The 13,586-nt window shown below is 35.8% G+C and overlaps 1 protein-coding gene across 4 annotated transcripts in view; it reads right to left on the bottom strand.

Annotated features, from left to right (window-relative positions):
- Positions 1-13,586, bottom strand: part of SPATA7 (spermatogenesis associated 7) — a 39,098-nt gene that overhangs the window by 14,211 nt on the left and 11,301 nt on the right. For 3 of the 4 annotated variants that reach the window (XM_038545497.1, XM_038545498.1, XM_038545499.1), the window contains 2 exons: positions 12,189-12,236; positions 6,269-6,402 (listed from right to left, as the gene is read on the bottom strand). In XM_038545497.1, coding sequence (XP_038401425.1) covers positions 6,269-6,402; positions 12,189-12,236 — 182 coding nt within the window. Of the gene's footprint in view, positions 1-6,268; positions 6,403-12,188; positions 12,237-12,862; positions 12,927-13,586 lie in introns of all 4 variants that reach the window. The other variant, XM_038545500.1, reaches the window with a different exon arrangement.

Genomic DNA, 13,586 nt, shown 5'->3' with positions numbered 1-13,586 from the left:
TGAGTGCTTCCTGTGTGCAAGGCACTGCTCTTACCACTGAGTAGGATAAAAGAGGACAATTAAGAACTTCTATCACTGCTACTAGTAAGTTACTATGCTTACTACATGTAAGGTATAGTTGTAAGTAATTTACATGCACAATTCACTGAATTCTCATACCAACTTTCAGATGGTGATACAAATACTACTTATATTTCAAAGATGAAGAAACTCAGGCCATGCAGGGTCTCATAGATTTAGACCCAGGCTGAGCCTATGCTCTTCACCCTTACTTACATCATATTGTCTATTATAAAGACTCATCTGAAAATTATATATTTTAGACTTTTTTTAAAAGTAAATTCTACCTTCAATATGGTGCTAGACTTCGACCCCAAGATTAACAGTTGCATGCTCTACCGACTAAGCCAGCCAGGTGTCCCTGTATTTTCGTTTTTTTTTACACCATGAGGAATTTTAAACTGATCTTAACTCTTCTGATGGTGAACCAGTTAGCTAACCTAACCTAAGTACTGATTCAGCTAAGTAAGAAAATTGCAAATGACTGAATACTGTTAACTAAAGCCCAAAATAGGTCAAGTCACCTATTTCCTTTCCAAGTACTTTCTAACCCGATCCCAAATATAAGGCAAAATTACTCAAAGCAAGGAAATATTTTGGCATTAAATTCTGAATCACTAGGGCACTTTTTAAATGATTTCAATATATTCATTTTAAAGTGCTCTCAAATAAGACTCGCAGCTCATGGACCAGAAGAGTTTGGCTCCTGGGGAAAAAATTTCTAGGATCTGAAAAATCCTACAGGGCTATTAAATAATAATCACAGGAATTATTTGCACTTAAAGGAACAGAACAAGCTGAGATCAGAGCAGGCAGATATGTATAAGGCATTAGATTGCCTGTATGAAAACTCTTATCAGTAATGGTTATTAAATAGACAAAACGAAACACCAAAGAAAAGTCTTTAAAGGCAGAAATATACTCTCATCTGTCTGAAATGGGATGGAAAAACTGTTTCTGAACTGAAGGCAAGAAACTTTCCTGTATTTTTATGTCTCATAATTCCTACCTTGTATCCTATACTTTTTCTTTCCTCGGAAACCAGTAGGACACAGTATGAAATCAGTTGTACCAATCTTTTTTTTTGTTTTTGTTTTTTTTTTAAATTCATGATAGACACACACAGAGAGAGAAAGAAAGAGAGAGAGAGGCAGAGACACAGGCAGAGGGAGAAGCAGGCTCCATGCAGGGAGCCCGATGTGGGACTTGATCCCGAGAATCCAGGATCGCGCCCTGGGCCAAAGGCACTAAACCGCTGAGCCACCCAGGGATCCCCCCAATCTGCTTTTTTGAGATTATATAATTGTTTCCTGTAGCTACAAATATCAGAAAGCTTGGATATAATTTTTCACAGAAAATATGTAACACACTGGTAAATTCACCAATATCTGAATAACAGATAACTGCAAAGTTCTAAAATTGGAAAAAGTTTTATGACTTATACGTGAATGGAACAAAAATTTTGGTGGTAATCTGGCCACTTTCACTTTCTTTAGTCGCTTTACACTTCAATCCAATTTGTTGTGAACTGTTTCTGTGATTTAAGAATTTGTGTAAAGTGATAATCATTGCATAGTTCATATACTTATGTTTTCTTTTCTTTTTTAAATTATTAATTAATTAATTAATTATTTATGATAGTCACAGAGAGAGAGAGAGAGAGAGAGGCAGAGACACAGGCAGAGGGAACAGGCTCCATGCAAGGAGCCGGACGTGGAACCTGATCCCAGGACTCCAGGATCACGCCCCAGACTGAAGGCAGGTGCCAAACTGCTGAGCCACCCAGGGATCCCTACTCATAATGTTTTCATGTCAAGAACAACAACGTACTAAATCTTCGTCAGGAATAATGTCAGAAGAAATAGTATACAAAGAATTTCCAATTGTCAGATTTTTATTTTTTATTTTATTTATTTATTTATGATAGTCACACAGAGAGAGAGAGGCAGAGACACAGGCAGAGGGAGAAGCAGGCTCCATGCACCAGGAGCCCGATGTGGGACTCGATCCCAGGTCTCCAGGATCGTGCCCTGGGCCAAAGGCAGGCGCCAAACCGCTGCGCCACCCAGGGATCCCTGATTGTCAGATTTTTAAAATTAATTAATTTAAAATTTATTTATTTATTCGAGAGCGAGCACACAAACTTAGGGGAGAAACAGATGGGAAGGGAGACGGACAAACAGACTGCACTGAGCTCCATATGAGGCTTGAACCCAGGACCCTGACAACATGACCGGAGCCGAAAGGGCATTCCACCAGGAGCTCAAGTAAATGAGTTACCCGCACCCCTCCAATTGTTAGATTTTAATACAGTTAAGGAATCAATCAATTGCAGAATAAGATGGGTACAAATTATTTAAAAATCCGATTAACACTTGTTTTGCAAAAGTGTTTCAAATTATATTTTATAAAATAAATTGATAGGGGCACCTGGATGGCTTAGTTGGTTAAGTGTCTGCCCCTAGCTCAGGTCATGATCCTAGGATCCTGGGATAGAGCCCCACATTGGGTTCTCTTCTTACCAGTGGGGGTCTGTTTCTCCTTCTCCCTTTGACCCTCCTCCCTGCTTATGTTCTTTCAAATAAATAAATAAAATCTTTAAAAAAGCAAATACATTGATAACTCTTGCTTTTCATGGTTTTATACTGCTTTAAAAATGTTTCATAGATTTATTTAGGAATATGGGTCACATCCACATTTTCAACTAATATTAATAGCACGTAGTAAGTGCTGTACCAGTGATGTGAGTGATTAGTGAATAATGGTGTGGAGGTGACAGGGTGCAGATGGAAAGGCACTGGAGGCTCCTGAGAAGAGTCAAAGTGTAAGAGAAAGAATAGCATGAGAGTGTGGGCAATTATAAGGTGTTTTTTTTTTTTCTTTAAAGATTTTATTTATTTATTTGAGAGAGAAAGAGAGAACAAGTAGGAGGAGCAGCAGAGGGTGAGGGAGAAACTGAGCAGGGAGCCCAATGTGGGGCTTGATCCCAGGACCCTGGGATCATGACCTGAGCTGAAGGCAGACACTTAACCAACTGAGCCACCAAGGTTCCCTGGAAAGGTTTTTGATATATATGATCTTATGTATATAGTGGTTAATATGTTTAGAGGCTAAAGTTAGCATTTTCCTTTTAATTGTAGCAGAGTTTTCAGTAAATGCAGATTATAACTAAGATAGGTATATATTAACCATAAAGCCCAATTATTAAAATATCTAAAATAATAATTTGAATCTGAATTTGTCTAAATATTTATCAAGGCTTATAAAAATGTAGGCAAACTGTAAATTACTATTAATTCTAAATGAAGCTGGAAAAATATATAATACACACACATAAAACATAAATGAACTACTTTATGGAGGCAGAAAACTTAAGGTTACAATTTAAGGAAAAAAATGAAAGAAAACATCTTAATTCTATATTTTTAACAAACTCCATTCTTATCCCCAAATATAATTATTAATTTATATTAAAAATGCTGGAAATAGAGAAATATTTTAAATGTTCAGTTAAAAAAGGGGCACCTGGCTGGCTTAGTTGGTAGAGCATGTGACTCTTAGGGTTTGAACAGCACATTGCGTATAGAGATTCATTAAAAATAAAATCATAAAAAAATGCCACAAAACTTTAGGACCCACCTAAAACATTAGGATTAAAAAATGGAAAAAGATACAGCAAGGGGGATCCCTGGGTGGCGCAGCGGTTCGGCGCTTGCCCTTGGCCCAGGGCGCGATCCTGGGGACCCAGGATCGAGTCCCACATAGGGCTCCCGGTGCATGGAGCCTGCTTCTCCCTCTGCCTGTGTCTCTGCCTCTCTCTCTGTGTGACTATCATAAATAAATAAATAAATAAATAAATAAATAAATAAATAAATAAATAAAAAGTTTTAAGATACAGCAAGGGAGAATAATCAAAAGAAAACTGGTTTAACTTTATCACTATCAGAAAACACTTTAGTTAATTAATTAATTAATTTCTTTTTAAAAAGATTTTATTTATTTATTCATGAGAGAGACAGAGAAAGAGAGAGAGAGACAGAGACACAGGCAGAGAGAGAGAAGCAGGCTCCATGCAGGGAGCCCGACGTGGGACTTGATCCCAGGACTCCAGAATCATGCCCTAGGCCAAAGGCAGGCACTTAACCACTGAGCCACCAAGGGATCCCCAGAAAACACTCTAATGCAAAAAACATTAAGATAAAGAAGCTCAAAGCACAGTGATAATAGATTTGATTCACCAAGAAAATATATTATCTCTCAATCTGCATGTATAAAATAATAATATAGACTCAAAATCTACAAAACAAAAATTGGCAGTACTAATTTTTAGAGAAATAGGTAAATACATAATCATGTGGGAGATTTCTTAATAATAGATAGATTGATCAGACAAAAAAAATCAGACTTAAATACATATCAAGTTTAATATAATGAATACACTGTATATTGAATACTGTACACAACTATATTTTCATTTCAAACACACAATAACACAGTACATTTTAAGAAATCTGTTTACCTACTGGGCCATAAAACAAATTTCTCAACAAATTTCAGGAAATGAGTATCATATATCCTCTAATCACAATATAATTAAGCTAGAAATTGGAACAAGAGAAAACTTCTAAAGAAAAAAAAAATGACACAGAGATTAAGAAATATTTCTAAACGACTCTTAGGTTAAAAAAGAAATTATAATGGTAAATACTCTGAGTTGAATCATAATAAAAATACCTTATAACAAAACTTACTTACAGGATGCAGCTAAAGCAGCATGTGGAAGAAAGTTTATAACCTTAAAATATGCTTGTACTGTGCCAGAAGGCTGAAAATAAGCTAAGCAAAAGTAGGAAAAGTAAGCAAAAATAAATCCAAAGGAAACCAAAAGGGGAAAAGAAAGATAGGAGCAGATATTAATAAACTAGAAAACAAAATACAATAGAGAAGATTAATGAAGTAAAACAAAATGCCATTTAAAAAGATTTTAAAAACCAACAAATCTCTGGTGAGAAAAATCAAAGAAAAAAGAATAAAGAGGGATCCCTGGATGGCTCAGCAGTTTAGTGCCTGCCTTCTGCCCAGGGCGTGATCCTGGAGACCCGGGATCGAGTCCCGCATTGGGCTCCCTGCATGGAGCCTGCTTCTCCCTCTGCCTGTGTCTCTGCCTCTCTCTCTCTCTGTCTCTCATGAATAAATAAATAAAATCTTAAAAAAAAAAAAAGAAAAAGGAATAAATACACAAACAACAGGAGGAATAAAAAGGGGAAATAATATATACTGAGGAGAGATTAAGAGAGATTATATTTAAATAGGCCTATGCCCAAAATTTGAAAATTTAGATGAAATGGACAATTTCCAACATAAATACAACTTAAAAAAAATAGTCCTTATGATTCAAAAAATTGAATTAGTAGTCAAAAATCTTCTCACAAAGAAAACTCTAGGCCCAGATAATTTTAATGTTGAGTTCCATGAAATTCAAGGAGTAAAAATTCCAAACTTATGTAAACTATTCTAGAGCACAGAAAGAGGAAACAGAATCTAATTTATTTTATGAAGCTAGTGTAACTGACATAGGGTAGACAAAAAGGAGAATGACAGGTCAATATTAATAATGGCGGTAGATACTAAAATTCTAAACAAAGTATTAGTAACTGTATCCAGCAACATATAAAAAAGGTATTGCATTGTGACAAGTTGTGTTTATACTAGGAACATTAGAAACTTGACTATAATTTATTACATACACAGATTAAAAAGAAAAATGATACCATCTTTTCAAAAAAATACAGAAAAAGCATTTGATAAAATTAACATCCATCCATGAGAAAGGAAAAACAAATCCTCTTAGCAAACTAGGAATAAGAAAACTTCCCCAATCAGATGTTAAGGGTATCACAAAACACCAAGAGTAGGGGTCAGTAAACTATAGCCTGCAGGCCAAATCTGGCCTCCTGTCTTTCTTAATAAAGTTTTACTGGAACACAGCTATGTCTGTTCATTTACATGAACAGTCTGTGGCTACTATCCAAGGGCACAGGAGTTGTGAGAGACTGTGGGGCCTAAAAAGCTTATATTTATTACCTGGCTCTTTATAGAAGTTTCCTGATTCTGACCTATAGTAAACACGCTACCACAAAAACAGATTGTACTACTAATGAAATATCTCAGAAGCATCTGCTTTTAACAGGTAAAAATACTATCTTACCTTTTGTAGAGTGTTAAATAATGACTTGGAATTATTTTTAGAATTGGCCTGCATTGCTGTTTTATTTAATTTCAACTCCCTTTCACATCGTGCTAATTCCTTTTTAAGTTTCTCTCTTCGTTGTTGGTCTGCATCTGATGGGGAAAACAAATCTTTTAAAATCAAGAACAAGACTGAAAAATTAAGGTTTTAGTCTTGGAAGACGAATAAGGGTGCACTTTTTTCTTGCTAAAAATGTTTACACTATTGATACATCAATAAAAACCCATACACTTTTCTATATAAAGAGAAGCTAACAGATATTTAATATACAGAAACTTAAAGAGCATTAAGTATTTAAATTAAGTATTTAATTTAAATTAAGTATTTAAAGAGCGTAAACAAGATGTGACAAACTGGCTAAGCTTAAGAGCTCAAGAAAGCAATTCCTAGCAGATATTCAGAGATATTGAAGGTGAGAAATGCTTGACATGTTATTTGTGACTCTATCATCACCAAATGCGAAATCTGAATTAGTCCACACACTCTCCCTCAAATGCAATATTACTGCCAATAACAACACATGCCATACAAATTTAAGTTTTATAGACTTCAAAAAGATAACATTATTTTCAATTAGGATAACTGATTTCTACTTCTCTTAACTGCCATTCATTTGAAAATATAAATGAAAATATGGCTTTGCACTTCACAATGCTATAAGTCAGGTATTGAATTGTTATCATCAAAGATTTATCATTGTATGAAGGCTGAAAATGGTGAAATTAAAGCTAGTCAAATTTCAAAGTTAAATATAAGATTAACCATAAGCAAAATGACTTTTGTTTCCATATAAAATTAAAATTTATCATGTACTTTTAAAATTGGAATTTATCCCAATTTAATGGATAAGATAATTTCAAGTTTCAAATCACTCTGATTTGAATCAGACTTTATAAAAATTTCTATAAGCTTAGGGGTGCGCCTGGGTGGCTCAGTGGCTGAGTGACTGCCTTTGGCTTACGTAGTGGTCCCAGGGTCCTGGGCCCACATCGGGCTTCATGCAGATAGCTTGCTTCTCCATCTGCCTCTGTCTTTGATCTCTCTCTGTGTCTCTCATGAATAAAGTCTTAAAAAAAATTTCTACAAGCTTAAAAAATATACATGTATATTTAAAGTTTGAACTATAAATATTTAAAAATAAGCATAATAAATATTTATTATTTTAAAAGGTAGACTGAAATATAGATGACTCTTGAACAACTGCATGGGTCCACTTATATGTGGATTTTTTATAACACAGTACTGTAAATGTATTTTCTCTGCCCCTTATAATTTTCTTTCTTTCTTCCTTCCTTCCTCTCTTTCTCTCTTTCAATTTTCTTTTTTTAAAAACCTAATTAGTAACTTGGCCATTTTTTTAAAAAAAGATTTTTTTATTTTTAAGTAATCTCTACTCCCAAATGGGACGCAAACTTACAACCCTGAGATCAAGTGTCCCATAGTCTACCTACCAGCCGGGGTGCCAGTTTTGTGATTTTCTTAATAACATTTTTTCTCTAGCTTAATTTATTATAACAATACAACATTAATACATATAACACAGAGAATATGTTAACTGACTATGTTATCGGTAAGGTCAACAGTAGGCTCTTGGTAGTTAAGTTTTTGGAGAGGCGAAAGTTACACAGGGATTTTTGACTATGTGGGGAGTTGGTGCCCCAACTATGTGAACTGTTGGTGTCGACTGTATTACTTTCAGCTTATTCTATCCTCAAATGCCTGCTTAATTATTAACTATTATTTATTATATATTATTACACATGGAACTATATACTATATATTAATTATTATTAATATATTAACCACACTAAAGCAGATGATATCTGTGGAGTGGATTAAATAGAACTTTCACTGTCAGACCTATTATCTTATTTTTAATTTTTAAATTTTTACTTATTTATTCATGAGAGACAGAGAGAGAGAGAGGCAGAGACACAGGCAGAGGGAGAAGCAGGTTCCATGCAGGGAGCCCGATGTGGGACTTGATCCCGGGTCTCCAGGATCACACCGGGTCTCCAGGATCACAAAAATACCATGGGATTAAACCAAGCACTAGCTACATTTAAATTCCAAAAACAAAAATACATGCAATAGGAACAATCTTTAAACACAATCTACATGCTGTCAATTCCCAATTTTTTTTTCTGCATCCTGGATCTATCAATTGATCTTTCTTTCTCTCTTTCTCTGTAGACTCAAACTCCAGCTGCCTTCTTAGGATCTTTACTTGGCTCTCTACTCACAGGTATTTATTTCAAACTTAATAATGACCAAGAGTAAGCTCCTGGTTCACTTCCTCCCCCAACTCTCTTCCTATCATGTTCCTCATTCAGTAAATTATAAGTGTCCTTTTGGTTGACAGCTCTAAGTATTATTTATTTATTTTTAGTAATCTCTATACTCAACATAGGGCTCGAACTCATGACCCCCTGAGATCAAGAGTCACATGCTCTATGGACTCAGCCAGCCAGGCACCCCATATATTCAGATTTTTTTTTAATTTTATTTTTTATTTTTTTATTTATGATAGTCACAGAGAGAGAGAGAGAGAGAGAGGCAGAGACACAGGCAGAGGCAGAAGCAGGCTCCATGCGCACCAGGAGCCCGATGTGGGATTCGATCCCGGGTCTCCAGGATCGCGCCCTGGGCCAAAGGCCCGCACCAAACCGCTGCGCCACCCAGGGATCCCATATTCAGATTTTTTAAGTTGGTAAATACTGAATCAGTTTTTGTTATAAAAATATCATTAATACAACACAGAAGAAAAAGAACACACCAAGAAATTAAAAATCTGCAAGGATCCTTAGAGATTATTTTACATCCTTAGGAGGGTAAGAGGTAAATTGATTTGCCCACATACCTTTTATGCTGTGGTCAATTTGGTTTTTAAAATTATATATTGAAGTCTGGACGCTTGCCTACAATGTCTCTGCCCTTCTAAAATTATTTGAACTCCAAGATTCCTTCACAGGTAAGAGAGCCTACTCTGGGGCTTGTTACAAATAAAGGAACCTAAGGGTGAGAATACAAAGTGGCAAGCAACGGGGCCTGCAAAGGTACTGCTCACTTAGTGGCAGCTGGCAGCAACTGGCTCAACTTAAAAAGTCATATCTCTTTCACCAAGAAGATCTCTGAGAAGAGACAGGGTTCCAGTGATCCTGCTGTCTTTGATCTTTCCCAGACTGCACCCAAGGGGCATTCTCCTACCTATTCTCTCATTCATTCACCACTTAGCATGCACTACCTTGGTACTACCTGATATTTCTTTCTTTCTTTCTTTTTTTTTAATTTTACATATGGGGCACCTGAGTGGCTCAGTGGTTGAGCGTCTGCCTTTGGCTCCAGTTGTGATCTCGGGGTCCTGGATCGAGTCCAGGCATCAGGCTCCCTGCAGGGAGCCTGCTTCTCCCTCTGCCTGTGTCTCTGCCTCTCTCTGTGTCTCTCATGAATAGATAAATAAAATTTTTTTAAAAAATTAAAGATTTTATTTATTTCAGAGAGAGAGAGAGAGAGAGAGGTGCGCACACATGTGTACATTTACACGCACAAGCGGGGGAGAGGCAGGCAGAGGGAGAAGCAGGCACCCCACTGAGCAGGGAGAATCACTGCTCAATCCCAGAATCCTGGGATCATAACCTGAGCTGAAGGCAAGACACTTAACCAACTGAGCCACCCAGGCACCCCTGATACTTATTTTCTAATGTAGAAATCTTCTCTGATTTTGTCTTTCTAGTAGTACTGGATTACTAATAAGACAAGCACAGGCTATGATATCTATGTCCTCTGGCTATTTTTAAGTATATATTTCCTGACTTGAACTCAAACAAAGGCCTCAAATGATACCTTTTAGAACATTTTAAAATAAGAATTTCAAATTTTGGGCTCTTATTATTTCCTTAGTAAAGATTATTTAGGAACCTTCGGTCATGGGGATCCCTAGGTGGCTCAGCGGTTTAGTGCCTGCCTTCCACCCAGGGCGCGATCCTGGAGTCCCAGGATCGAGTCCCACATCAGGCTCCCTGCATGGAGCCTGCTTCTCCCTCTGCCTGTGTGCCTGCTTCTCTCTCTCTCTGACTCTCATGAATAAATAAATAAAATCTTTAAAAATAAAATTAAAAAAAAAAAGAGAGAATCCAGCACACTATATACACACACACACACACACACACACACACACACACACACACATATAAAAACCTTCGGTAAATATAGATTTTCAGATACTATCAAGTGTATCAGTTAAGATAAATAGATATAATAAATATTAGACAACTTTTATCTGAAGAAAAGTACCAGTTATGGTAGTTTTAATGAATCACTCTATTGTATTTGCTCATTTAATTTAATAAACCAAGAGAAGTGAGAATCACAGAATCCTAGAACTTAACTTTGGCAAGCCTTTTAGTCCTTTTCAAATTTTTCTTTTTTTTTTTTTTTTTTAAAGATTTTACTTATTAATTCATGAGAGACACAGACAGAGAGAGAGGCAGAGACACAGGCAGAGGGAGAAGCAGGCTCCATGCAGGGAGCCCAATGTGGGACTTGATCCGGGGTCTCCAGGATCAGGCCCTGGGCTGAAGGCAGCGCCAAACCCCTGAGCCACCCGGGCTGCCCTATTCAAATTTTTTTTTTTTCCTATTCAAATTTCTATATGTAGGAATAATGAAATCCAGATAAGTTGAATAATTCATCCAAAGTCATGCAGCAACGTAGTGGCAAAGCCTGGGCTCAATTCTAAGTTCTCAAACTTAGAAATACAAGCTTCTTTTATTTATGGATAATTTTTAAAAGTCTGAAAAGGCCTCCTCAAAAGGCAATACATCAACAATCCATTAGGTTGGCTACTATCAAAAACATAGAAAATAACAATTATTGGGGAGTATGTGGAGAACCTGGAGCCCTTGCAATGCAAAATGATGTAGCTGCTATACAAAATACTATGGTGGTTTCTCAAAAAATTACAAGTAGAATTCCTGTATGATATTGCAATTCTACTTTTGGGTATATACCCAAAAGAAGGGAATGTAAGGTCTCAGAGATATTTGTATATCCATGTCCACAGAAGAACTATTTACAATAAAAAAGGTGGAAACAACCCAAGTGTCTACTGACTTAGGATTGTAGCAACAAAAAAGCCTTAAAAAGGAAGGAGATTCTGACATGTATTACAACATGGATGAAATTCAAGCACATTATGCTAAGGGAAAAAAGCCAGTCACAAAAGGAAAACTATGGGATGATTCCACTTACATGAGGTACCAGAGTAGTAAGAATCAGAGACAGAAAACAGAATGATAGATGCAAGGTAGTATTGTTTAATAGGTATGAGTTTCAGCTTTGCAAGATGAGAAGGGTTCTAGAAATGGGCAATAATGACAGTTATACCACAACATGAACACAACTAATGCCACTGAAATGGTTAAGATGGTTAGACTTACAAATGGTTATGATGGTAAATTTTATGTTATATATAGTTTACCATTAAGGTTTATAAAAAAATTTTATTTAAATTTTAGTTAGCTAGCATACAGTGCAATACTGGTTTCAGGAGTAGAGTTCAGCAATTTATCACTTATAGACAACACCCAGTGCTCATCACAAGTGCCCTCCTTGGTCTCCATCACCCATCTAGCCATAAGTTTTTTTAAAAAATTAGTATGTCAGGACGCCTGGGTGGCTCAGAGGTTAGGCATCTGCCTTTGGCTCAGGTTGTGATTCTGGGGTCCTGGGATTGAGTCTCCACATTGGGCTCCCCACAGGGAACCTGTTTCTCCCTCTGCCTATGTCTCTGCCTCTCTCTCTCTGTGTCTCTCATGAATAAATAAATAAAACCTTTAAAAAAAAATAAATAAAAGTTAGCATGTCAAAAATTACTTACATTTGATGCTGGCACTTATGCTTAATGGAACCGAGCAGTCTACTGCAGCTGAAAGAAAAAAAATCGTTGTTTAATAATATTCTTAATAGTTATAAATGACAACATATATCAAATGTGGAAAGCACAAAAAGCTCCAGAATTTGCAGTTCCTTGTTCTGATTTTTATGGTACTTCTAAAGATGAAAAATATAATACCCTTGATAAAAAAATATACTGGTTGGGATTAATAGCTCATTGGATACTGCAGAAGGAAGTATTAGTGAAGAAAGCACAGCAATATAAACTATTAAAAGTGAAACAGAGTAAAGAAAGATTGGAAAATAAATGCACAGAGCGTCACTGACGTAACATACCTCTATTAATGCACTTAGCATACTTGTAATTGGAGTTCCAAAACAAGTCCCCCCAAAAAGGCAAAATAAAAGGTCCTATACTATCTGCTTTCAAGACTTACTATAATGCTACAATGATTAAGAAAGTATGGTATTATAATAAAGATAGATATATAAAATCAACAGAACCGAGGAATAAGTCCAGAAATATACCCTCCAATATGGGGCAGGTGTCTTTTAAAAACTGCCAAGGCAAAGGCAATTCAACACAGAAAAGACAATCTCTTCAAAAAATGGTACTGGGAGTATCTAGATATTCATAGGCAAAAAACTGATACTTACATCACAGCTAAAAAGTCACTCAAAATGGATCACACACTTAAATGTAGGAGCTAAACTTATACTCCTAAAAGAAAACACGTAAGGAAATCTTAGTGACCTAAGATTAGGAAAAGATTTCTTAAAAAGGAGTGAAAAGTATATACTATTAAAACAACTAACTGAAAAGCTGAACCTGATTTCACATGTCACAAAATACAATTTTTCTTCAGATTTCTCAATCATTTAAAATATAAACTTCATAAAATTTGAGCTAAAATTTAAAAACTTTAGCTCTCCAAATAAGAAAACAAAAAAATTTTTAGAAGACAGTACCGAAAAACTGGTGAAAATCAAGTAAGGTCTGTAGTGAATAGTATTCTATCAATATTCATTTGCAAGTTTTAATAATTGTACTGTGGCTATATAAGATTTTAACATTAGGGAAAGCTGGGTAAAGGGTTTCTGTGATACCATACTATCATTGCAACTTTAAGTCTAAAATTATTTCACAATAAAAATTTTAAGAAGAAAATGAAAAGATAAGTCTCAGCCTGGGAGAAACTGTACCTGATACCAGATCTGTATTTAATACACAAAGAACTCTCACAATTTAATATTAAGAAATAAACAACTTATTTTTAAAAAATGGCAAAATATTTGAACAGCTATTTCACCAAAGAAGGTCTACAGATAGTAAATAAGCACAAGAAAAGTTGCTCAACATCATCAGGGAAATACAAGCTAA

The sequence above is a fragment of the Canis lupus genome, chromosome 8 (genome assembly GCF_011100685.1).
Source record: "Canis lupus familiaris isolate Mischka breed German Shepherd chromosome 8, alternate assembly UU_Cfam_GSD_1.0, whole genome shotgun sequence".
Taxonomy (NCBI): Eukaryota; Metazoa; Chordata; class Mammalia; order Carnivora; family Canidae; genus Canis; species Canis lupus.
This window is presented reverse-complemented; position numbering and strand designations above follow the sequence as displayed.